The 25,600-nt window shown below is 37.0% G+C and overlaps 1 protein-coding gene across 1 annotated transcript in view; it reads left to right on the top strand.

The window, feature by feature from the left end:
• LOC126482033 (dynein axonemal heavy chain 6-like) overlaps window positions 1-25,600 on the top strand; it is a 1,073,010-nt gene that overhangs the window by 319,177 nt on the left and 728,233 nt on the right. Inside the window, exons 84-85 of the mRNA XM_050106005.1 lie at window positions 6,836-6,981; window positions 20,008-20,153. Coding sequence (XP_049961962.1) covers window positions 6,836-6,981; window positions 20,008-20,153 — 292 coding nt within the window. The remainder of the gene's footprint in view (window positions 1-6,835; window positions 6,982-20,007; window positions 20,154-25,600) is intronic.

Genomic DNA, 25,600 nt, shown 5'->3' on the forward strand with positions numbered 1-25,600 from the left:
CAGCGAAATGCCCCTATAGTTGTTTGGGTCTGACTTATCCACTTTTTTGTGTAGAGAGTGTATCAGTGCTGTGCGCCATTCTTTCAGTATCTCTTCTGTTTCCCATATCTGTTTCATGATGTTGTTTATGTGTTCTGTGAGAATTCCACGATGACCCCATCCTGTCCTGCTGCTCTATTGTTCTTGATATTCTTGATGATTTCTGTTATATCTTCTATCAATGGCGGTTTGCTATCTGGGTGTGGTGTGGGTTCCTCTGTGTCCAGTTTGTCTGTTGGTGATTCTGTATTTAGAAGTTCCTTGAAGTACTTCACTAGGAGGTTACAGTTGTTCTAGGTGTTGGTCTCTAATGTGCTGTCCGGTCTCCTAAAGCAGAGGTTTGGTGCTTGGTATTTCATCATATTATCTCTGAATGTCCTGTAGAAATTCCTCGTGTTGTTCCTTGTGAAGTCTGCTTCCATCTCTTCTAGTTTCTGTTTGTTGTAGTCTGTTTTTCTTTATGGAATATTTTACTTGTCTGTTTCCATGTTTTGAGAAATTCTTCCCAGTTTTCCGGTATCTCCCTGCTATTGAACTTCTTCCACGTGTTGATCCATCCTTTGATTGACAGGTCATTGTATGGATATCCCAGCGGTGTTTCCTGGTTCTCAGTGCTACTGCTAATTTTGTGGCTTCCTGAAGCCTTCCTGATAGCTATTCCGAATTTTGCATTGTTCCTATCTTAATTTTCCCCAGTATTTTCTCTTGGTTGAGTGTTACATATTCTGGTTCTGTGTTAATTTTTATGCTATCAGACTTCTCTTACATTACAATTGTAGATGCATGCAGCAAACGTCAAGTACACCAGTGCATGTCATAAGTAAGAAAATCCTCCTTTATCAGTTTCACCTCACTTGAATAAAAATACTTAATACTGGTATCAATATTTTTCTGATTTTGAAACATGGTTGTTACAAAACACTTGTAGCCCATCATCCCCCAAATGGCACTTCTTAACGAAGTTCTACATACAAGAGAGCGTGAATAAAAAAAATCATGTACAAAAAAAGAATGACAGTTTTTTCATTCGCCTGCACCTTACCATGCATGCATAATTAATGTCTATGCCAATGCTTATAGTCGACTGGCATTTCATTTTTCGTTTTTAATTAATTTTAACTTTACTATATCCTGGGGGTATTTCATCATGTACCGACACAATTGTCCCCACACTATATGTTGACATGGTATGGAGCCGGACAGTGTTTTTTGCTTTTACATTTGCCGATAGGGATCGATACCCTATATTTGTTGGCTTCTCTTTTATTTAATAGAATTTATACATCATCTTATCCTATGTATATTACAAGTTCTACAAGAAATTAAAAGATTATATACATAATATGATAGTCCATTACATATTTCAATTTAGCATGCTTACAATAATGTTCAGTTTGCTTCATTCTCACTGCCGGGTTTTGCCCTTGTGCACTGGCAGATTTGGCGGCAAAGAACCAGTCAACAGTGGTCAACATGTCAGTTGCTACTGTCACATGTGCATGCACTCATTTTCTTAGTGTTTATATCACATTGTGTGTCACACTTCCACCTGAATGTCACATATTGAAGAATTGCCATGACATTTGTCTTCATTCTGGGTGCAGTGGGTGTGAGCTTATTGTTCAAAGTCCAACCCTGTGGCAGCAGATGTCCATATTCATGGCCCAGGTGTCATTATTATCTGTCGTATCGTATTTTCAGCGGAGAGAACCCCAACCAATACCATCCATCGATGAGCTACGTACCGGCTTGAACAACTATACTTCACTTGTTAATGTATCAAGCATTGTGAGCCACGATACTCAGAAAATATTTCATTGCACAAGCATGTTCGTGTCACCCTACTTGACCATCCACTTGTTGAAAGACACATATAGCAATATGGTATAAATTGCTTGCTTTTAAAGTTCATTTCATCATATGGAATTTGGTTCCCCATCAAAATTCATACAAGTATTGAGTTACAACAACATACATAGCATGGTAGCTTATACCTATGTTCGACATTCCATCCATCACTTAAACTACGAGCATAATATTATTAAGTTTTAAAATGTCATAAAATTTTCATTAACTGGGTTCTGTTACTACAGTTTGTTTGTTAGCTCCAACTTATCTTTGTTTACATCACATATACAAATTAATTACATACACATTATCATGATACAATACAAACATATGATACATTTCTACGTCATTTTATAGATAGGAATATAAAAGAGGGAAACATTCCACGTGGGAAAAATATATCTAAAAACAAAGATGATGTGACTTACCAAACGAAAGTGCTGGCGGGTCGATAGACACATAAACAAACACAGACATAAACACAAAATTCAAGCTTTCGCAACCAATGGTTGCTTCGTCAGGAAAGAGGGGAGGAGAGGGAAAGACGAAAGGATGTGGGTTTTAAGGGAGAGGGTAAGGAGTCATTCCAATCCCGGGAGCAGAAAGACTTACCTTAGGGGGAAAAAAGGACAGGTATACACTCGCACACACACACACATATCCATCCGCACATACACAGACACAAGCAGACACTGTCTGCTTGTGTCTATGTATGTGCGGATGGATATGTGTGTGTGTGCGAGTGTATACCTGTCCTTTTTTCCCCCTAAGGTAAGTCTTTCCGCTCCCGGGATTGGAATGACTCCTTACCCTCTCCCTTAAAACCCACATCCTTGCGAGTGTATACCTGTCCTTTTTTCCCCCTAAGGTAAGTCTTTCTGCTCCCGGGATTGTAATGACTCCTTACCCTCTCCCTTAAAACCCACATCCTTTCGTCTTTCCCTCTCCTTCCCTCATTCCTGATGAAGCAACCATTGGTTGCGAAAGCTTGAATTTTGTGTGTATGTTTGTGTTTGTTTGTGTGTCTATCGACCTGCCAGCACTTTCGTTTGGTAAGTCACATCATCTTTGTTTTTAGATATATTTTATAGATAGGCTTTTATAACTTATGGAAGCTCATTGCTTCCTTAGGTAGAGGAGGGAGAAAACACTAGAAAGAGGACTAAATCATTATGCATTAGTGGCCTAACTATGCTTGGTGCCACCTCCTTTGTTTCGTAGGGAAGAAAGGAAATACTCATCTACTGGTTCAAGGATTTATGAGGAAATGTTACTCGGGGCAGTCACAGACTAGTTCTCAAGGAACTTTTGTTTCACGGAAATAATGTGTACTGACTAATCATTCACATAGCACCATGTTGTTTCTTCATGTGCTATTTACTTCAATTCAAGTGTTTCTTAGTGTGAAATATGACATTTTAACCATCACAGACTTACGTTTCTCACATATCTGGAAATGCAATTATTCAAGCTTTCATTTGACATGATGATAATTAATTGTTTTTTGCAAAATGTCATGCTTAAATGTTTATGTGTACTCTGCAGCGAATAGGTACTGAGAATTGTCATGGAGATATAGTGCGACAATGCATATTTCATTTTTGATTTGCCTTATGACCTTTGTATAAATATCCTTGTAATTACATTGTTTACTTGAGGCACAGCCCATTTCTTGATTTGGTACCTGTTGCTCTTGAAGTAATTCTCTTCTATGGCACTGTGACAATGTACTGGTTGCTGAAAGAAAAAAACTTAAAACTAATTGTATTATGTAGCTCAGTAGCCACTGACACATTTGGTCATTGCATACATCTGCAGATATTTCCATACTTCGTTTAAATTCAATAGGCATTTGTTTATTTTGTTACTCAATATTATCATTTACTCTGCAAAGAAAATTAATTGTCATTTCTTACGGTATTTTGTCGTTTGTCCTTAGCTAACACGTCTCATATAATTTTTCATAATGCTTCTTTTTGCTTGTAAATATGTTGTATGTAGCTTAGTATTTAATGAAATCTCTATGTACATATATCAATAGGTTCCTTCGTTCTTAGACAGTAGATGTATTTGTGTAGTATTTCCATTTACTTTGTATTTAAGTTAAGTAGTTGTATATACTTCATTCCTATTTGATTGCGCCTTCTGCCAGTGTGTCGTGCGTGTGCACAGGTCACTGCCCCCTCTCCTACTACTAACATCAGCATGTGTTGTTGAGCACTGACAGCTAAATCATAAGCTAATTTTGTTTATACCTTCGCTTCACATTAAGTGGTGTATTACTTCTCATTGCTGTTAATTTTATGCCTACATGTACAAATCAAAACAAATACTTATGCCTATACACATTACTTTATCTTAAAATACACTCCAAAAGAAAAATTACACTTAGAGTTACATACACTATGTACAATTATCTTGTGACAGAAAGAAAAAATGCTACCTATATTCATCATTCTATAAAAGCTTTTATATCTTTGTGAGGGTAGAAACCCTTGTCTCTCCCTGTTTTCTCATAAACTAATCTGTACGTTCCATGGTATGGTATTTTGGATGTTACATATGGTCTTGATTAGAGTAATTGCCACTTATTATTCAGGTTGCCAAATTTTGTCAAGTTACAGTGTGTTCATAAGAGGACTTGTTGCCCTTCAAAAAGTTGTGTAACATGTTTCAGTTTCTTATTATAAATTTTCTCTCTATACTCTGCCCAGTTTTTTGTTTGATTTTGTCTTGTAGTGTCATTTCTGTAGTGCATACCTTTGGTATGGCCAACTCCCACCCATTCGTTTGTTTCGTCCAGCCCATCAATTCTGAACAATGATGTCATTAGGGAATAGCTTTTCATTTTTTGGACCCTTGGGGCTTGTTTTTCGCTTGCGTATTAAAAAAGGGGGACATTTTGTTTCTATCTACTGTGATTTCCAGCAGTACTATTAAGTGCTGTTTTTCACACCCAGATGTTTTGATGGTAACTTCTTTTGTATCCTTCTGATTAGTCATGTAATTGCTTGGCTATCAAACTGAGTTGGAGTCCTATCAGCTTTGTCTATTTGGCCCATCAAAAAATTCTTTTCTTTCCGAAGTGTAATAACATACTGCATAAATTCTTGGAAGTTTCTTCTCAAAATCCTGTGGAAGCTTTTGGTATATTGTTGTACTGTGTCACAGAGATAAGCCCACTTGTCTCATAAAGCAATCAACCATCCCTGGCTAGCCCTAATCTCTTGCTTCGGTACATCAAGAGCTGCAGCCATCTCTTTTGCTTTTTTTGTATCATGTTGCCAATGGTGACAGGTTGCTCATTCTTCCTCTTTTTGTGGACAACTTCCAAAACATTTACCTCAATATCGGGATGTCTTCCTTTGTGAGGTCCAGTGAATTTCTTTCTAGTAGTGGTAGTTGCAAATATCCCAATATCTGTTTTCCCATAAGTGAACGTTACTCTCAGCTACTTTGAACTCCCTTCCTGCCCTTCTGTGACCATATTTTTCCACATAAAGAATTGCTTTACACTTGAAAGTAGCTTCATACGATATTCTTCTCTGCTTGCCTCCATTCCGTAACTACCAGTTGGATCTCAAACAGTTCTTGACTGATCTAGTGAGTGAGTTTGTGAGCAGTCCTGAGAGAATCAGTTTGACCTAAGAAGACTATTTGATTTTGACAGAATGCTCTTTTGTGAAACTTACTGTAATAAATCCTACTTTTGTTATTGTCAAACACAACATGTTTGTGGAATTTTGTTCACCTAAATCTGTGAAAAAGTTGTACAAAGAAAATTGGACTTTGAGCCAATTGCTGTTCTGAGCTAATTATCTTTATATTGGTTTACGAAGCTGTACTGGTAACTAAGTTAATAATGGTAAGAACTAATGCTTTGAGGGAGAAGGCACACCATTAAACAGGGAAAATAATAGCAGATAAGCAATGCACCAGTACATGCACTGTTTCATATAATCAAACCAGCTTACACGGTATAGTTGAAAGTCTTGTACATGGTTTCTATAGTTCATTAATTATAAAAGATCTGTCAGCTCAAATATATTCTTAAATCTTTCAGACAGTTTTATTACTGATTATGAATAGCTTTTCACTACTCCTCCTGCAATGAAAGTACATTGCCTGTTCATAGCATTTTCGTATTGCACAGAAATGACATGCTACAGATTACGGCAACAGTTTCTCTCTTGCTGGCAGGAAAAGAAATATAGCAGAGATGTCACTCTTTATAGAGCTCCTTGTGTTGTATTTCTAACTTATGAATTGGTGTGATAACTATTATGTTGCATGTTGCATATGACCTCCAGTTCTCTAAGTATGTGCTAGTGGGAGATTTGTTAAACACTCTTACGGCTCTCTGGATAAAATTTAAAAGTAAATGACTATCCTATCTCACTTGCCTTCTCAGTTACTTCCTCCCCACCATTATCCCCCTCCCCTTACCCCCATCTGCATGTCGTCCTGCTTCTGTTCATAGCCTGTTCCATTTTCCCTCTACCATACGTGTGTTTTCCTTCTTCTCTGTGTATGAGTATGGGTGGGTCACTGGCTCAAAGCTTGGTTGTATGGATTAAGTATGTATTATAAAATGCCAATATATTCAGCTGCAGTAATGCAATAAAATTTGGAAAGAAAATTTCCTGTTGGTGTAATTTGACCCATTAAGGAATATGAATATATAAGATTGACTGGATTTTTTTTTTTTCAGTTCATATGTCACAACAGTGAGTGACACAACTTCTAATGTGTTTGTGAATAAACACAATTTACACCAGGTATAAAATAGAAGACGTTATTCTAAGTATCTAGTGATGAAGAGTAAATATGAGCAGAGACAGTAGTTCAATTCAATGGCCATTTTTCTGTTTTGCTAATGAAGTGTTATCGTTAAGGATGACAAGCGTACAACATAATGAAGGTGTATGATACAGTTTTTTTCTTATAGATGATGGGTCGGTTTTTCTCTGGTTTGGCACAGTCTGGTGCATGGTGCTGCTTTGATGAATTCAATCGAATTGACATTGAAGTATTGTCAGTTATTGCACAGCAACTAATTACGATAAGAAATGCCAAGGCTGCAAAACTCGCCAGGTAAGAGTTTTACTGTTCTTCTGTAACATAACTACAGATCATGCATTAAAAATGTACGAAGACTAATAGTTATATTGTAGTTTGAATAATTGTGCAGTTCCATAGTGTGATCAGATAAACTCTTGATTTTTACAGTTCCTTAAAATTGTATTAGGGTTATAAATATGACACATGATCAGAACGTAACTGGAATTTTTGTTTTTCTTAAAGAATCTTTATTTATTCTTCAACATTAACTTTGTCCCCTACAAAGTAATTCCCCTCAGACGTAACACACTTGTGCCAGTGCTTTTTCCAATTTTGAAAGCACTTCTGGAACTCAAATTTAAATTGTAATTGCAGTGTTGATGAGCCATTGTATTTTATGGGACAGTAAAAATTATGATTCTGATTATTATGGTGTTAAGCTCCTTTGGCAATTCTGTTTTTATTGCCTCAGTGGTACTAAAACAACATCCTTGTTTTTTTTCCAAAAAATCATGAGCAAGCATTGATGTGTAAGTGGGAACATTATTGTGATCAAATTTCCATGAGTAATTTTACCACAATTCTGGTCATTTTCTTTGGATACCTATATGCAAATGGCACATACTTTCATGTAGTATTCCTTATTCACCATATTACATAATACAAGAACTCATGATGCACTATCCCATTGTAATCAAAGAAAACAGTGAGAAGCTCCTTCACATGTGATGGACCTTGACAAATTTTTTCAGTCTTGGCACTTTAGGCAGTTTCCATTGGGACGATTGGGTCTCGATTTTGACGTCATATCCTTATACCCATGTTTCATCACCTGTTATAATTAGTGTTGCCAGACATCCTGCATTTCCCAGGACATCCCATATTTGCTGCAAAGTTTTAAATGTCCCACTGGGACAGACTCTTTCATGTATTTCAAACTTGTTTGATTATTATTGCAAAATCTTTTGCGCTACAGCTGGCGAATACCTATTATCTTTGCACTTACTCCATGAAGATACAATTAACTCAGCTATCAGTCTGTATTTGCCTGTATCTGTTTGTATTATGTTTTGTTATTTGTTTGTTATCTGTCTTTCTTTCATTCTACAACTTAGTGTTTAGCACTTTCGTTTGTTTGCTAACTCCTTTAAATGCTATGCCAATGCTTGTTAACAATACTGGAAGGATTTTTTAATTCCATGCTTGATTGTCATTCTAGTTTTTAAAACGTCGTTCATTGTTTTGCAAGAACTGCTGAGTGTTGAACCTGTTGTGCTTGTGCATTATTTCTAAAGCTCTTGAAAAAAAGCAGTGATTTAAGTGACAGTGACACAGATAATTCATCTACAAGTGCTGGAATACCTTCTAAGAAATCCAAAAGGCATGAAGTATAATCCGAACTGAGAAAATAATTATTCCTAGTTTGGACAAGTAAAAGGAAATTCGCACAAGGCACACTGTCACCTGTTGAAAAGAGATATCTCATGTCTCATACAAGTGTTGATAATGTAAAACAACATGCATCTGCTAAATCTCACATGATTGTTGTTAGTGACTGAGTATCAAGTTGTTGTTGTTGTTGTCTTCAGTACAAAGGCTGGTAAGATGCAACTGTCCAGACTCTCTATCCTTTGCAAGCCTCTTCATCTTTGAATAACTGCTGCAACCTACATCCTTCTGAATCTGCTTACTGTATTCATCTTTTGGTCTCCCTCTGTGATTTTTTTCCCCGCTCACTTCCCTGCAATACTAAATTGGTGATCCTTTGATGTCTCAGAATGTGTCCTATCAACTGATCCCTTCTTTTGCTCAATTTGTGCCACAGTTTTCTTGTCTCTCCAATTCTGTTCAGTACCTCCTTATTAACCACGTAATCAACCCATATAATCTTCAACATTCTTCTGTAGCACCACATTTTGAAAGCTTCTGTTCTCTTTTTGTCTAAACTGTTTATCAAATACCTTAACCAAATATTTATTGAAGCTTGAACTATCTGCCTTAGAGACAATCAAGATTACTGCTAGAGAACTAGCATCTGTTATCACACGTTTATGCATTCTCTTAGTTACAGCAGTATAGAAAGCTCACACAAATTTTTATTGTTATATATCTGCAGTGATTCAAAAATCTCTCAAAGTTGTAGCTGTGGGAGAACAAAAGTGGAAGCTATTGTATGAAAATATTTCAAAGATCATCCAAAAAAAAAAAAAAAAAAAAAACATATACTTCTCTTTAGCAATGGATGCAAGTAAATAAAAAAAGAAAAAATGACAGGAAAACATTTCCAATTTGCTTACAATTCTTTGATTATGATACTGGGGCTGTAAACCAACTACTGGAACTTGTAAAACTTAATGATGAATGTGCATATCAAGTTTCGAACTTAGTAACACACGCTTCTTTTAGCTGAAAATGATAAAATTGCCAAAGCTGGTTATCCATCCATATTCTCCACAATGTTGTAAAATACAGTACTGATAAACTAGAAGTAAGGATTGATCAACTGAACATGAACTCCCTATATGAAGAATTTCAAATAATTAAAAGAAGCTTGGACATGGCTCAGTCTTTTGATGACAAAAATAAGAGTGTACTGAGAAATGGAAGAAAATCATGGATGAGTTTTCCAAAAATGAAATCCTTAACATTTTAAATCTCATATCATTCATCATTAGTATGCCTAGTTCCAACTGCTTTGTATAAAGTTTTTTTCACAGATCACATTAAAATGGATGGATCTACAAAACAAATGTACCCCAAATCTGATAAAAATTGAAGTAATGACCATTTTCAGTATGTCTGGAGTTGCATTGATTTTTTTAAATATGTAAAATCAAACATAAGCATGTTAAAACTTACACATTCTTCCATAAAATATGATAAAGACCAATAAACCACAAAAAATAATTTTGTTTTCATTTGTCCTGTGTAAAAAATTAAATCCCTTTGTTTTTTACCCAACTGAGCATTTGTCCATTACAGGGTTTAAAAAAAATCTGGCACCTCTAGTTATATAATCTTCTTTAGAAATTCCAGATTGTTATCAGCTTCATTCAGCAGTTCCTGAGTGATGTCCACATGACATCATTTTTGATCAAAATACAACAATTTTAGAGCAAGCCCGATAACTGTTTTGTCATTGTGATGAATTTCCAGTTTTAGATTCTTCTGTGATATTCATCAAATAGGTTTGAACTCTTTGCTATTCCAGTTGAAATTTGTTTTTCTGTTCTCCATGGATATATAAATTCTGCAAACCATTGTTAAGTGCATAGCAGATGTTTCCTCCAAATTAACCACTTTTTAGGGTTCTGATGAATTCTGTTCACCTATGGAGCACAGAAAGAATCTTCGCTGAACTGCCTCTGTGCTTGTTGTAATTATCTCATCTTATAGTCACAACCCTTACACAAGAGGTTGTAGAAGTTTTCTGGGCTACTCTCTTAAAGCTTAATCTTGGAATTTTATAAGTAGGCTTTCCTGGGACAGTTTGAATTTATCTTCGGACATCATACAGTTAGGCTTCATAGCATTTCTGAGATGCTTTCCCAGGAATAGAATAAAACTGTGACCATTCATGCTGCCCTGCTTTGCATATGTTCAATGGTCTTTCTTAGTCCAGTTCTGTGAGAGACAGCTAAAGACATTGAAGAGCAATTGCATGGAATTGATAGTGTCTTAAAAAGAGATTATGAGCTGAAAACAGATAAAAATAAATCTAGGGTAAAGGAATGTGATTGAATTAAATCAGACTAACAGTAAGAAATGAGACTCTAAAAGTGCACTTGTTGATGAATTTTGCTATTTAAGCAGAATAATAAATGATGATGCCTGAAGCTGGGAAAGGCAAAATGCAGACTGGCAAATAGCAACAAAAGAATTTCTGAAAAAGATGAATTTGTTAACATATGATATAACGTTAAGTGGTAGGGAGTGTTTTGTGAAGGCATTTGTCTATAGTATAGTGGTACATTGAAACGAAATGTGAACAATGGGCATTTCAGACAAGAAGAGAGTAGAAGCTTTGGAAATGTGGTACCATAATAGAATGCTGAAAATCAGTTGAGTAGATCAAATAACAAATGAGGAGGTAGTGAATCAAACTGGGAAAAAGAAATTAATGTCATAATTTGACTAAAAGAAGGGACTGGTTCATTGGACACACTTTGAGCATGAAGAAATTATCAGTTTGGTAATTATGGTTTTAGATATCACTGCAGAAGAGTGATGTATATCATTACATAAGCCTTAACAATGAATGATTCTCATTAATGAAAGAATGATAAAGCTAATTATTACATATGGAGTCCACCTATGGTGTGTGTGTGCAGAACCAGAATAAGGGACGATGCATGTCTTCAACATGGAACAGTAAGTGCAATAACTTCACAAGAGGAAGTATCTGCCTGGGCATAATGTAAAACTGTGTGAATCACTGGCCTACATTGGAGAAGAATGTCTCTTCAGAGCAAACACAGAAAAATATGACAATGGCTGTATCGATGTTCAAACAAAGGAATAGTTAATCACGAACTTGTACATAGTTTTCGAGACAGACATGATGACTGAAGTCTTTCGTTATCTGATGGACTCTGTGATGTATTCAAACAATATGTAGGGTACGTACAGAAAATGTCTCAGAAGAATTGAAGAAAACTGGCAATTGATAGATCACATTTCCTTTCAGCATAAATTATATAAGCAGGAGGGAAAGTCCTAGATTGTTGGAGAAGAATAAACCATTTTGACCAAAGGTACATTATAAAATAATACAGTTGCCCTTGAAAACCAAATAAATAACTGAACAATGTGAATAAGTGCACATATAAATACATGCACTAAAAGCTAATTATTAAAAAGAAATGTACTGCCAGTAAGTTACAAGTAAAGTTAATGGCATTATACACTCTGACACAAGGAACTCCATTTTCTGACGTCCACGGCTCCATTCGCTATCTCCAACTGACAAAATGAAATTATGCAAACTCAGATAGCAATGGCGAACTAAAAATCAAAAGTGACAATCAGTAAATAAATCCATAGCAACCAGAAGACCATCAAGCAAAACAAAAATGGTATGAACTTATGCACCAACCTAATATATCCGGCAAAGTGAAAATGATAAACAGGGGATGCTTTTTCTCCTAAGCAAAAAAGATACTTTTCGTACTTTCTGTGTTGTGGCATATTGAAACAGAATTGTACTAACAGAGATAGTGGAAACAGTGGACTCCAAGGGATAATTTCACTGCATGAATCATACAGATACAAACGATGCAAGAAGTTCTGTGTAAATCACAAACAACTTTTAGGAAAACAAATACTGCAGCAAATAGAAATGCAATATAGAACATGAGATCTAGAACTAAAAGATATGTCTGTGACACAAATGGAAGTGAAAAATTGTTAATAAGATTTGTTTTGAACATGTGCAGAGTAAACTATAGACTACCAATTACTTATTTATAACATAATTGAATAGATAAACAATTTACTCACCAAGTGAGAGTGGGAGAACACATTTATAAAAGTATTGAAATTTTCGAACTCTCAGAGCTAGTGGCTCCTTCTAGAAGAAGGGTTGAAGCAGGAGGAGGAGTGTTGAAGGAAAAGGACTGGTGAAGTTTGGGAAAGGAGAGACTTCGGAATAGTCAGCCAGAACCATTGGTCCAGGGAGACTTACTGTACTGATTGAGAAGCAAAGACTGATTGTTGGGGATTGCACCAGACAAGATTTGAAAACCTGAAAGTCTAAAAGTGAAAGACATGGTAATATCCAATCAGTCATTACTAACAAAACATTATGTGCTAATTACTAAGAGCAGAAAGCTAATTGCAATATATGTGGCTGTGATTGGGGGGGGGGGGGGGGGGGGGGGGGGGGGGCGAGAAGACGAGTCAGAAAGTAAAAGATATAGAAAAGGGAATGAAGAAAGAAATAGTTACTGAGAAGAAGCTCTGTGATCAAAGAAACTAATGTAAATTAAGGCCAGGTGAATGGCAAGAACCAGGAACATATTGTAATGCCAGTTCCCCCTTTCAGACTTCTCAGAAATTTGTGTAGGGTGGAAGAATCCAGATGACAAGTCTGATGAAACAGACACCGAGGTCACTACTGTCATGTTGTAGAGCATGCTCTGCAACAGGGTATTGCATCATGACAGTATACAACCTGTGCCTATGCCCATTCATCCTAACTGATAACTCATTGGTGGTCATGCCAATGTAAAAGTCTGAACAGTGTCTACATAACAGCTGGTACATGACATATGCCATTACACAGGTGACCTTTCTTTTGGTAGTATATGTTTTGCCAGTTACAGGGTTGGTTTAGGTGCTGGTAGGAAGGTGTATAGGGCAAGTCTTACAGCGTGGACAGTTGCTGGGGTGGAAGCCATACAACAGGAAAATGGATGCAGTAGGAGCGTAGGGTCTCATAATGATATTATGAAGATTGGGAGGGAAACGAAAAGCTATTTTGGAGGGATGTGCAGTAACCATCAATCAATCTTTCCTTCTCATTGCATCCGGTAAGTCTTCTCCACCCCAATGTTCTGAGTGACTTTCCTAAACTCTCTCAATTTCCTACAGCTCATCAGACCTTTTCTGTCAACCCTCTTCCTTGCTCTTCAATCCTTCTTCCAGAAGAAGGAGCCACTGGCTCTGGAAGCTTGCAGTTAAATACCTTTCATATGTTATGATCTCCTGTTACCGCTTGGTGTGTAGATGTTCTAACTATCCAGTCACATAACATTTTCAAAACTTGATTATTTCTATTGACAAATACTTATTTATGTATTTCATTACTGGTACACTAGCAAGTTAAATCATTTGTGAGTTACTATCATACAGACAAGCTACACAGTTCATAAAATACTGGAATAAGTTTTTTTATCATTACTTTGCCTTCTCTATATATATATTCAAAAAAGTAAGAGTTGAACAACTCTTTACACTACTGTATTCCTTGTAAGGAAATCATAATTGTGAATCACATTCCTTCAGTGCTGTTTGTATGTGTTCCTGTTTTTGTGTCCTTGGAATGAAGGCTATGATTTACAGAGAGTTGCTTGAATTCTTCATCTTTTAGGCACTTAAATTAACCCAAGCAATCAGACTCTATTATTATCCCAGGTAATATATTTTCTTTTATTATCTCCAAAAGCACCTCCCTCAATTTATTTTGAACAACATGAAAAAAGGACTTTTCATTTTCTCCTTCAGGAGCACCATATATCCACCACTCTGTTGTGTTATTGCCTCTCCAAATCTTTTTTTTTTTTTCTCCAACTATTTATCAGTTTTTACAATTATGCCTTTTGCACCAAGTTTTTTTTTTTTTTTTTACTTTTTTTCTGAACATGCAGAAATACAAACTCCTCCACAGTACTCTTTCCAAACAACAACACGTTGACTTCAAAGTTTTAACTCATAAAAAGTGTATCTGCTGCTAAGTTGAGTCATCCAAAAGTAGATCAATTGTAACATGATACTAATCATAGTTTGCTGTTGGCAAACCAGGAACTTTTCCTTACTGAACATTGTTTCTCGTGCTCATTATTCACTGTTATGTGACACCTTAATATGAAACCATCACTGAAAATTCCTTTGACACCAGCTCAGTTGCTGATTGCTGGCTCATACCTGCTCTCTTTTTGATGAATGAACTAGCCATACACCAATCTAGAATTTGCATCTTTCAAACTATACAAGAACTTTAAATCAACATGCTGCCTCATTGTCTCACTTTCACTAGTCAGTACAAGAGCTCACTACTGGTACACAGGGGCAGCCACGGCTGGGTGCAGAGTGCAGAGTGCAGAGGTGGAGGGGGGAGGGGGGGGGTACCTCCTCCCCACACACACCCTAGCTCTCAGTCAAAGGAAATAATATGATGTAGTCATCTGTGTTTCTTTCAAGAAGGTTATTGAAAAAATGGTATTACACAGATATCTAACAGAAAGGGAATGGATCTTTTCAATAGCTACTTACAAGTCTCCAGTCATCTTATAAGGTATTAAAAATTCTCCACACCCGCAAGTCTTGCCTCCCCCCCCCCCCCCCCCCTTCACCACAAACTATCATATGTGCCCCCTTTCTGGTTCACATTTGAACCAATTGCAGTTTGAATAGGTGCCAAACTACTCAGTTCTCAAAAGAAGTCAACGAGAATGCAAGTGTTGTCACAGAATGAAAGCCAAGATTAAATGTTAAGTGCCAAAATCTTCACCTAATCATCAACTGTACAATGTAAAGCCTACATTATAGATCAATATTACACCATTGTCAAGACACTTTGTACTTTTACAGTTTGAAATTATGAAAGAAAAGCAACAAATTGAATGATACATCACAATATACATCTATCAGAATATACGTACCACTATGTATCTGATAGGTCAGTTCCCATTCACAGAAAAAAGGAAATTTCACATGGTTGTACAGATCTAGACATGTCAGATAGTGTATAAAATCCAATATTTTAGGACAATGCAGGAAAAGATAGATTGCTGCTTACTGTAAGGAAAATACATGAAGTTGCAGACAGGCACAATTAAAAGAAAACTTACATAAAGCTTTAAGCCACAGTCTTCATCAGTAAAAGAGAGACACATGCCATTCACAGGCACAGGCAAGCACCCTCGTGCAAACACGACTGTCAATTCCAGCAACTCTGGCCTGATGTAGGCTGTGGCCAAAAGCTTAATGTAATTGTTTTTTAATTGTGTCTGTCTGCAACTTGACATATCTTATTTATGGTAAGTAGCAATCTGTCTTTTCCTACATTGTTGATGTTCCTACCTAGAGCTTCCATTGTTTGATTAGCATTTTAAGACAAGCATTTGAAACTGATGCAATCCAGCCTAACCTAGATCTCAGACTTAATTACAATTCAGTCTGTCACCACAAACAGGATTTTTGCTATCACATTCATTGGCTTCACCTACTCACAACCAGACTATTGCATTCCAACCTTAGATGGACCTTGGTCTACGCTAAAGATTAGTCTGTCACTGCATAAAGGTCTTTCACCAACATGTTTGTTGGCAATGCCATCTGACAACCACACTGTTGCATTTCAGACAAACATAAATATTGGGCTACACTACAGATCAGTCTGTCACCACAGATAGGTTGTTTCGCTAACATGTTTGTTGACTTTGCAAAACTGTTTCATTATAACCTAACCTAGATTTTGGGCTATGCTATAAATCAGCCTGTCTGTCACTATAATTGGGTTTCTTGCACACACATCTGTGTTACCAATTTCATGCAACTTTCTCAATCAGTGAGGTGACCACAGGGTCGTGAATCTGCATCCACATCCATACTCTGCAAACCACTGTGAACTGCATGGCAGAGGGTACTTCGTATTATACCACTTATTAGGGCTTCTTTCCATTCCATTCACATGTGGAGTGAGGAAATAATGACTGTGTAAATACTTATAAGTGTACTGTGATTAATCTAATCTCCTCACCAGCATCAGTGTGGAAGTGATATGTTGGTAATTGTAGTATATTTCTAGACTTATCATTTAAAGTTAGTTCTTGAACTTTGTTTACACGCTTTCTCAGAATACTTTATGTCTATCTGTCACAAAATTTTTAGTAACTACAATACAGAAATGTAGTCAGTTACTGTGTTTTCTTAAGTATCACTTTCAGTACCATGTTCTGTTTCCCAACATATGAAAGATTACCCATGAAAAAACATGTAATACAGGTAGTTTGGATGCGATTATCATTTTGGCTAACATACCACCTGTAATGCTAATTAACATCATAGAATACCTGTAGTATGATAGAGACACTATTAGAATTATGTGTAAAGTGTTTTCTAATTTTGTTAATTCTGGACAATATGACATATATTCTGTTTGCAATATAATTAGTCTGTATAGCAGATGTGGATCTGTTTAAGATACCAAATACCTTTGTTTCTACTAAAGTATGGCTTTTCCTCAACAAGAGGGATCACAAATATCTTGGTGTTTCTGATTGGCTGTTGTCAGCCAATAAGGTTATTACATATGCTCCAGATACATGTCCTCAATCTTGTTGACAACATACAATCTGTCTTTTAGAGAATATTGTTAATAATGATTTAAACATAATAAACAAGTGTATAAAAACAATACATATGACTGAAGAAAATACAAAGTATATGCCACAGCCAATTTCAATCTAATTGCTTAACAGAATGTTTTATTCCATTACATAACTTTAGCCCATTGCAGAATAGAATGCTCATAGCAAAATTACAGCTTCCAAAGAATCACATTCACTTATTTTTTTAAAATTTAAATAATGCGCTTATATCTCATGTTATTTCTTATTAGAAGTGTAAATATATATAGCTTCTCAATTCAGAATGGTCAATAAATCAGTTCAATTATGAGTCACTGATATAAACTTGGGCAGCAATTACACAAATTATTTAACAAAACTAAAGGAAAAGTTACCTGTAGTTTAACAGTTGTCATAAAAAAAGCAGTTCCAGAAGAATCTCTGTAAACTAATTTCATATTGATGCAGTATACTGGATGGAGCAATAACATTGCATTTGTGACCAGTTATTAATGGTGTTCAGGAACATAAAACTATGCACTTCATAAAATGCAAATCCAATATAGTGCAGCTATCTTTCACCCAGAAAGTGCTCCTGGCTTACTACAGTTTGTGCAATTATTAGTTCTAGCAACTTCAGGAGATGTCATGATTATTTGAATGGTTTTCTTTAACTATCAATGAAAGCAATGATGTTTCAGATAATGTGCAGCTACCAGCATTTGTTCATGAAATTGCTCATAATTTTGTTTTTGAGGGGCTTTTACAGTTACGCAGTTTGAAAGGAATGACTATGGGGGAAGATTTTTTTCATCACTTAGAACAAGAGCTAGCATCAATACAACTACCCTGTCTAAAACTACTAAGTGTTTCAACTGGTGGAGGAGGGAACGTGAGTGGACAAAACAAGGGTCTGGTAGTAGTGGTACCCCATTATTTTTCCATTGTCTTTTATACCAAACAGCATTATCCTGCAAAGTTGTTGCGCAGAAAGAACTAATGGACATTGTGATATACACTTTAAACTTCATCAGAAAGGAATGGTTGATACATCACTAATTTCAAGTCTGTGTCAAAAATGGAAGCAGATCACTGTAACATCCTTTATTATTTTGAAGTGAGATGGTTAAGTAGAGACGCAGTACTTAAAAGACTTTTTGGCCTCAGGAAAGAATCAACACATTTATGATAGAGAAAGGCAGATATGTTCCAGAACTTACAAATCCTTATTGGTTAATAGACCTTAAATTATTGATAAATCTTAGTAGTATGTTTAATACAGTAAATGTGGGGATTCAGCGGAAGAAAAGAATTAATATTTGTTATTCATACAGACATAAAGGCAACCCAAATGAAAAACAAGCTCTTTGTAAAACATGTTGATGAGGAAAAGCTGAACCATTTCCCAAATTGTAAATAAATTGCTGAAGACACTGGAATAAATTTTCATTGGAAAATGATAACATGAAGTGAATTTTCATGCAGCTAAAAAATAAGTTCATCAAAAGATTTTGTGACTCTGAAAAGGTTTCTGGTAAACTGAAGACCTTTACAAACTCTTTTTCATGTGATTTGAGGACAAGTCAAGTAATTTATCAATTAATGTGATTGATCTTCAGTCTAAAGAAACTCTGAAAAACTGTGTTTGTGAAGTCAGTTGTCTTATTATTTAATTTTGAAGAACTGAAAAGGTTTGGTCAGCAAGCAATTACAGTTTTTATCTGCACTTACGTATGTGAGCAAACATTTTCAATTCTCAATTACAGAAAAAATAAATATTGTTTTCATTTCTTAGGTGAGAATTTCAGTGCTATAGTGTAATGTTCTACAACAGAAATGAAACAAAACATTCCACAGTTAGCCAGCCAAGTACAGAATTGAAAATAACATTAAATTTTGATTTGATTCATATGTATAATTATTTCAAAGTCCAAATTTAATTTGTTTTACTTCATTTTGTTACTACATGGCCATTGCCTGCTAAAAGGTTGCTGAGCACTGCTGTAACACCTACATCACAGCACCCAGTGATGCTACTGTCTACCATAAAATCTTTGAACAATGTGGCAAGTCCTAACAAATCATAAAAACCAATACTGTGCTTATGTTGTAATGGGTGTATCCATATAGAATGACCAATAGGACACATTAAAATCTGACACCATAAGTAGATTAAGTTGGTGGCTGTTTTGCCAAGGAGGATGTCACAAAAGTTGGCCCAGAAATGCCCGTTGGATATTTCTGTCTCCTCATTTAACATGCTGATGCTCTCCTCTTAAAGCACAGAAAATCTCAGCTTTTTCTAAATTTGACAAAGACCACCTTATTCTTCAAAGTGCAAGGTTTTAATGTGTCCTGTTAATCATTGTATTAGGGTGCACACATTGCATCATTAAGTGCAGTATTTGTTTCTAGGATTCACTAGGACGCTGAGCAATGTGACAGATGAAGACAGCTAGCTGCCTTTAGTTTACAACTGGGAATTGTGAGAGTATGATGTGCTAACATGAGTTGTGCAAGGAAGAGTTTTTATAGTGCATGCTTGCTGCCAGCGTTTTATGTTTGACGGTGCCTAATGGCCTTGTACAAGACAATATAGATATTTATATGGCTATCAGACTGTGTAGTATAGTAAGTATTTATTTGTTTTCTTGGGATAACATAGTCCTGTAACATGTTGTGGTAACTGTGTCACACATTTGACAACTGGTATGTAATATTACCACTTTCAAATGGTTTGCAGAGCAGGGATGTAAATGTATATATAGATGTATACTGGAAAACACCACAAAGGAGTAAATATACTGGAATTTTGTTTTCAGTATATTTGCTTATTTAATGAGAACTCTGCAATAGATATAGGTTGTGTAGCATGTATAATTCCGAAATGTCATTGCTGCATAATGAGGGTCTATCACCACTATTGGTATTCTATTTAAAAATTTGCACACAGGAAAATAAAAAAAGTGCCCCCTAACTTTTGTTACAGATTTGTATTTGAAGGAAGGGAGATTAAGCTTATACAAACTTGTGCTGCTTTTATTACAATGAACCCAGGATATGCTGGCAGGACAGAGTTACCAGACAACTTAAAAGCACTTTTCCGGCCAATATCCATGATGGTTCCTGACTATGGTGAGCAATCTTACACATTACACTATAGAATAAGATTTATCTCATCAATTAAGCTTCACAGCTATAACACTAACCAGTTTTGCAGAGTGTGATATTTTCATGTTTGTTGAGCCTTATGCCAGAAATCAAAGTTTTGATGTACGAAATAATTCTAAGTGAATGATAACAACTAAAAAAAATTTCAAGTGAAACTTGGAGGGAAGACAGAATGCTTTTCAATGACTTAGGTACCTTTTAACATGTATTGTAGTAGTACATCGGAAACTGGGTGCTTCTGTATAAGGCTCTGTACCCACATTTCCCTGTACAGCTTAAAACTCTTCTCTAAATAGAAGCAAAATAGATGTCAAACAAATGATGGATTTGGCCAATAGGGAAAAGAACTGCAACAACACTGTTCTTAATGACAAAGCAATCAATGGTTCTTATACAAGGTCTATTTGGAAAATAAGTTCTGATCAGTCAAGAAATTGAAACTACTTTGAAAATCTGATGAAGTTTTGCACAGATGTGTTGGCTAGTGTCTCTAGTATACCTGTCATTTGTGGCACTATGAAAATCTGATGAAGTTTTACACAGATGTGTTTGGTAGGATCTCTGGTATGCCCATCAATCACAGCGCGTTGCTCTTTTCAATTCTGAGCAAACAGTAAACATGTAAAGATGCCTAGTAAGTGTCTCCCACCAAGTATAAGGAATGGGTGAAAGATTTTGCCTGATGTCATGCAGCTTACATAACATAACTGTCATGCGTTTCATTTTTCATGACAATTCTCGGCTGCACTCTGCAGGGGCAATGAAGATGCTGCTGCAGAGCTCATCCTGAGTTTCATCTCTGCTTGCATGAACTGCTGGTTATGAAGACAACATTTTGGCACAGACAACGACCTGCAGATGAGCATGGAGAATTTGTGTAAAGCACAGGCAGTTGCCTTCTATGACGAAGGTATTGGCAAAAGTTGGTACAATATGACAGATGTCTAAGTCGGAGTGGCAGTTAGGTAGCTGTAAAGTGCAGCTTACTATTGCAAATAAAACATTTTTGATTTTATGACCAATCAGAACTTACCTTCCGAATAGCCCTCGTATTATGCAATTTAACTGCTTTTGGAGGACTTTTTTCCATCATATTTCTGTTTTTCCATAGTGTATTACTCAAAGACTCTTCTATGATGTGGTACTGTAAGTTTTCACCTGTTAATTTCTTATGGTAATTCATTAATTGTACTTGTCAAATAAAGTAAATGATAATGAAATACCAGTACACAAGAAATGAAGACAGGTAACTGTTAATCTATCAGTGAGTAGTGAGTAGACATTAAGTTGAAATAATCATTTGTGTCTTTCTTGAGACAGTCATGCATACCGAATGTTTTGGCTCTACACCATGTAATGAAACTGAACATCACAGAAGCCAATAAAATCTCACACTTTATGAAAGGAGTCATAGAAGATATCTATTGAGCTCCTCTAGTATAGAATGTCCCAACAGCAGAGGAATTCATCAAATGGTGCCACTGTATAAGAAAAGATAAATAAAAACTATGAAGAGAGAGAGAGAGAGTGAGAGAGAGAGAGAGAGAGAGAGAGAGAGAGAAAGAGAGAGAGAGAGTAAAATAAAAGCATGTGACTGACTGCCGGGTCTGGCCTGTATGGCACTTATGGAAGACCGAAGCTCACCTCTCTTGTACGTCAGATAGTAAGAGAAGAGAAACTGTGAATATTGATCCCATACACAAGACATAATAGAGAATGTCTAAAAAGATGTGTAGCAATCTCTGGTGCCAAGTACCACCACTAGTTGAATGCAGCATGAAAAATGGATTCTGGCAACTCAGACTTAAGCTGCAGTCATATAACAACAACCCAGCATCTGAACAATGCAGAAACAACCAAATCCTTCACCAAGTACAATGCCACACAAAAAAATGGATGTTTGGAAGATGGAGAAAGACACATTGGTGTGTTTTCTTTGTGGACCCCCAGACCAGATTGTACACTACTGCAGAGAGAAAATATGAATGTTTGACATCTATTACGCCACAAGATGTCAACCATCACAATACTCCTGTTGATGCCAGTCAACTGCAGATGACTATAATCAACCTGTGGGACAAAGCTGTTCCAACAAGTACACATAAAAAAGGTTGCTCAGGGCAGTTTTTTATTGTTGAAGATGATGTTACCATGCCAACAACGAGACAAGTTCCAGTCACCAATTGAGACATTCATTTAAAGTGTGGAGCTTTTGTTGATTGCAAAAAGCTTCTCAGGCTCAAAACAGAAACCTACATTCCAGCACAAATATAAGCATTGTGTGTGGTCAAGGAGAACTTTGAACTTCTGACTGTCATCAGCAGCTACAACTCATCCCTAAAGGTATGTGCATAAGGTCATCGGAATCAGTCCAGGAAGAGCAGCTTATTGTCATTGACAAACAGTCATACTCTGATACCACTATAGACAATGTATGGGAGGAAACTACTGTCAATCTCACAATAGGATATGGCCTAGTTGAGGTGCAACATCAGCAAGTGAGAGCTATTCTGTGTCATTTTTGGATGCTTTCAAATCCAGAGTGGAGGAAAGATAAACCAGTTGGCCAATACTAAAACACCATAAGAACAGGGAGGATTATCCACCATTTACCCAGGACTCATACAGGGCGTTATCACTTGAACATTAAATAATTTGGAAGGAGGTTGAGAAGGTGCTACGGAATGTGAAGGAGAAATATGGCACGTAGCATTTTTGCTGCTGGCTGAACAAAATAATAAAGAAATATGTCTATCCGCTGCCATGTATTGATGATATTCTAGACTGCTTTTAAGGAACGAAGTACACACATCAAAAAAAGCTTTGCATTACCCCAGTTCCCAGAACTCCTGAAGATAGACATTGACTATGGATATTGTATCACAGACACAGTCCCTTTGACTGTTCAGAGATGCCACTAAACCCAACCAAAAATGTAAACAACAGTGCACGAGTGGCACTTATTAAATGGAGGGGGTGCAACAGCTGATCAGTTACAGTCATTCCACCAGAGAGGAGGTACACGCCTCATGTTGTCTGTAGTTCAGCCATGCCTAAACGGTCAATACCGTGATTTGATTGTGTTCACATTGTTACTTTGTGCCAGGAAGGGTTCTCAACAGGGGAAGTGTCCAGGCATCTTGGAGTGAAACAAAGCAATGTTGTTCAGACATGACGGAGATACAAAGAGACAGGAACTGTCGATGATATGCCTCGCTCAGGCCGCCGAAGGGCTACTACTGCAGTGGATGACCACTAGCTATGTATTACAGGTTTGAGGAACCCTGACAGCAATGCCACCATGTTGAATAATGCTTTTTGTGCATCCACAGGATGTTGTGTTATGGCTCAAACTGTGCGCGATAGGCTGCATGATGTGCAATTTCACTACCAACATCCTCGATGAGGTCCATCTTTGCAACCATGACACCATGCAGCGCGATACAGATGGGCCCAACAACATGCCGAATGGACTGCTCAGGATTGACATCACATTCTCTTTACCGATCAGTGTCGCATATGCTTTCAACCAGACAATCATCGGAGACGTGTTTGGAGGCAACCCAGTCAGGCTGAACACCTTATACACACTGTCTAACGAGTGCAGCAAGGTGGAGGTCACCTGATGTTTTGGGGTGGCATTATATGGGGCTGACGTACCGCGCTGGTGGTCACGGAAGGCGCTGTAATGGCTGTACGATACGTGAATGCCATCCTCCGACTGATAGTGCAAGCATATCAGCAGCATATTGGCGAGCCATTCATCTTCATGGATGACAATTCGCGCCCCTATCATACACATCTTGTGAATGACTTCCTTCAGGATAATGACATCGCTCGACTATAATGGCCGGAATGTTATCCAGACATAAGCCCTATCGAACATGCTTGGGATATATTGAAAAGTTCTATTTATGGACGACGTGACCCATCAACCACTCTGAGGGATCTACACCAAATCACTGTTGAGGAGTGGAACAATCTGGACCAACAATGCCTTGATGAACTTGTGGATAGTATGCCACAATGAATACAGGCATGCATCAATGCAAGAGGACGTACTATGGGGTATTAGAGATACTGGTGTGTGCAGCAATCTGGACCACCACCTCTGAAGGTCTCGCTGGATGGTGGTACAACATGCAATGAGTGGTTTTAGTGAGCAATAAAAAGGACGGAAGTGATGCAAAACTTTTTTTGATGTGTGTATATCTCAACTCAACTAGGCTACTGGCAGACCATGGTTGATGAGGCTGACTGTGAAAAGATTGCCTTCATAACACCTCATGCTCTCTATGAATTCAAAGTTATATTGTTTCGATTATGTAGTACGCCTGCCTCCTTTGAATGTATAATGGACAACCTACATCAACATCTTAACTGAATGATAAGTCTTTGCTGTCTAGATGACTTTATCATTTTTTCAAAGACAATCAGAGAACTTCTAATCTGTCTTACAACTGTACTGAACTCCAAGCCTCCACCTGAGTGCAAAAACGTGTCTCTGCCTCACACAAGAAATAAAAATCTTGAGGCCCCTAGTTAATGACAATGTAGTCTGTCATAATCTAGGAAAAATAAGAGCAGTCACAGATTTTCCAATTCCTCAATGCATTCGTGATGTGAAATATTTTTTTCAGATTGTGACTATACTAACAGCATTCATAAAGTTCCTTTGCAACAAGGCACATCTCTTGCAAGAACTACTGCAAGGGACATTTTTCTGGAATGATGCACAAGGAACATCTTTCCTTGTCTTTAGGAGGATGTTAACTTATGCTCCAGTCCTAGAATTGTGTGATAAGAAAGCCTAGATAGAACTTTACACCAATGGTATGGTGCAGTTCTGGTGAAAATTCATAAAAATTTTGAAAAATTAATGACTTCTGCTTCCTACTCTGCAACCAAGAAAGATTCTCTGGTAGTACTTGAAGAAAAAGCGAGTTACGCCATTGAAATGTCACGTGAGAACGGCGTATCTGGCATAAGTCCCATTTTTTCAAAATGTCAACAGATCCATGGGAAAGACTGAAGAATTACATCAGAAGACCCTATGGGGAGGAGATGTACCACAACATCAAGAAGCTGGACAAGCTTCAACAAAGGAAAGGGAGAATGCTGAGTTCTCTCAGTTTCCTGCTGAGATATCAAGAGGGGGAGGTAGTTCCAGTATTCATTAGGATCAAGCACCATGTCAATTCCAGAATGGTTAACAAGATCAAATGCTGAGCTAGCCTCGCACTGGTGAGGGAGAGAGTGCATGAAATGCATCATCAACTAGATGTGACGTCCAGGGAGTTGCTATATCTCCATCTTTCCATAGCAGCTTCCCTGAACAGCCAAGAATGCATCAGAAAGAAGTCAGCGGCATGCCAACTAGCCAAGTTTGAACGCATCAGCAACAAGGAACA

The sequence above is a fragment of the Schistocerca serialis genome, chromosome 5 (assembly GCF_023864345.2).
Source record: "Schistocerca serialis cubense isolate TAMUIC-IGC-003099 chromosome 5, iqSchSeri2.2, whole genome shotgun sequence".
NCBI lineage: Eukaryota > Metazoa > Arthropoda > Insecta > Orthoptera > Acrididae > Schistocerca > Schistocerca serialis.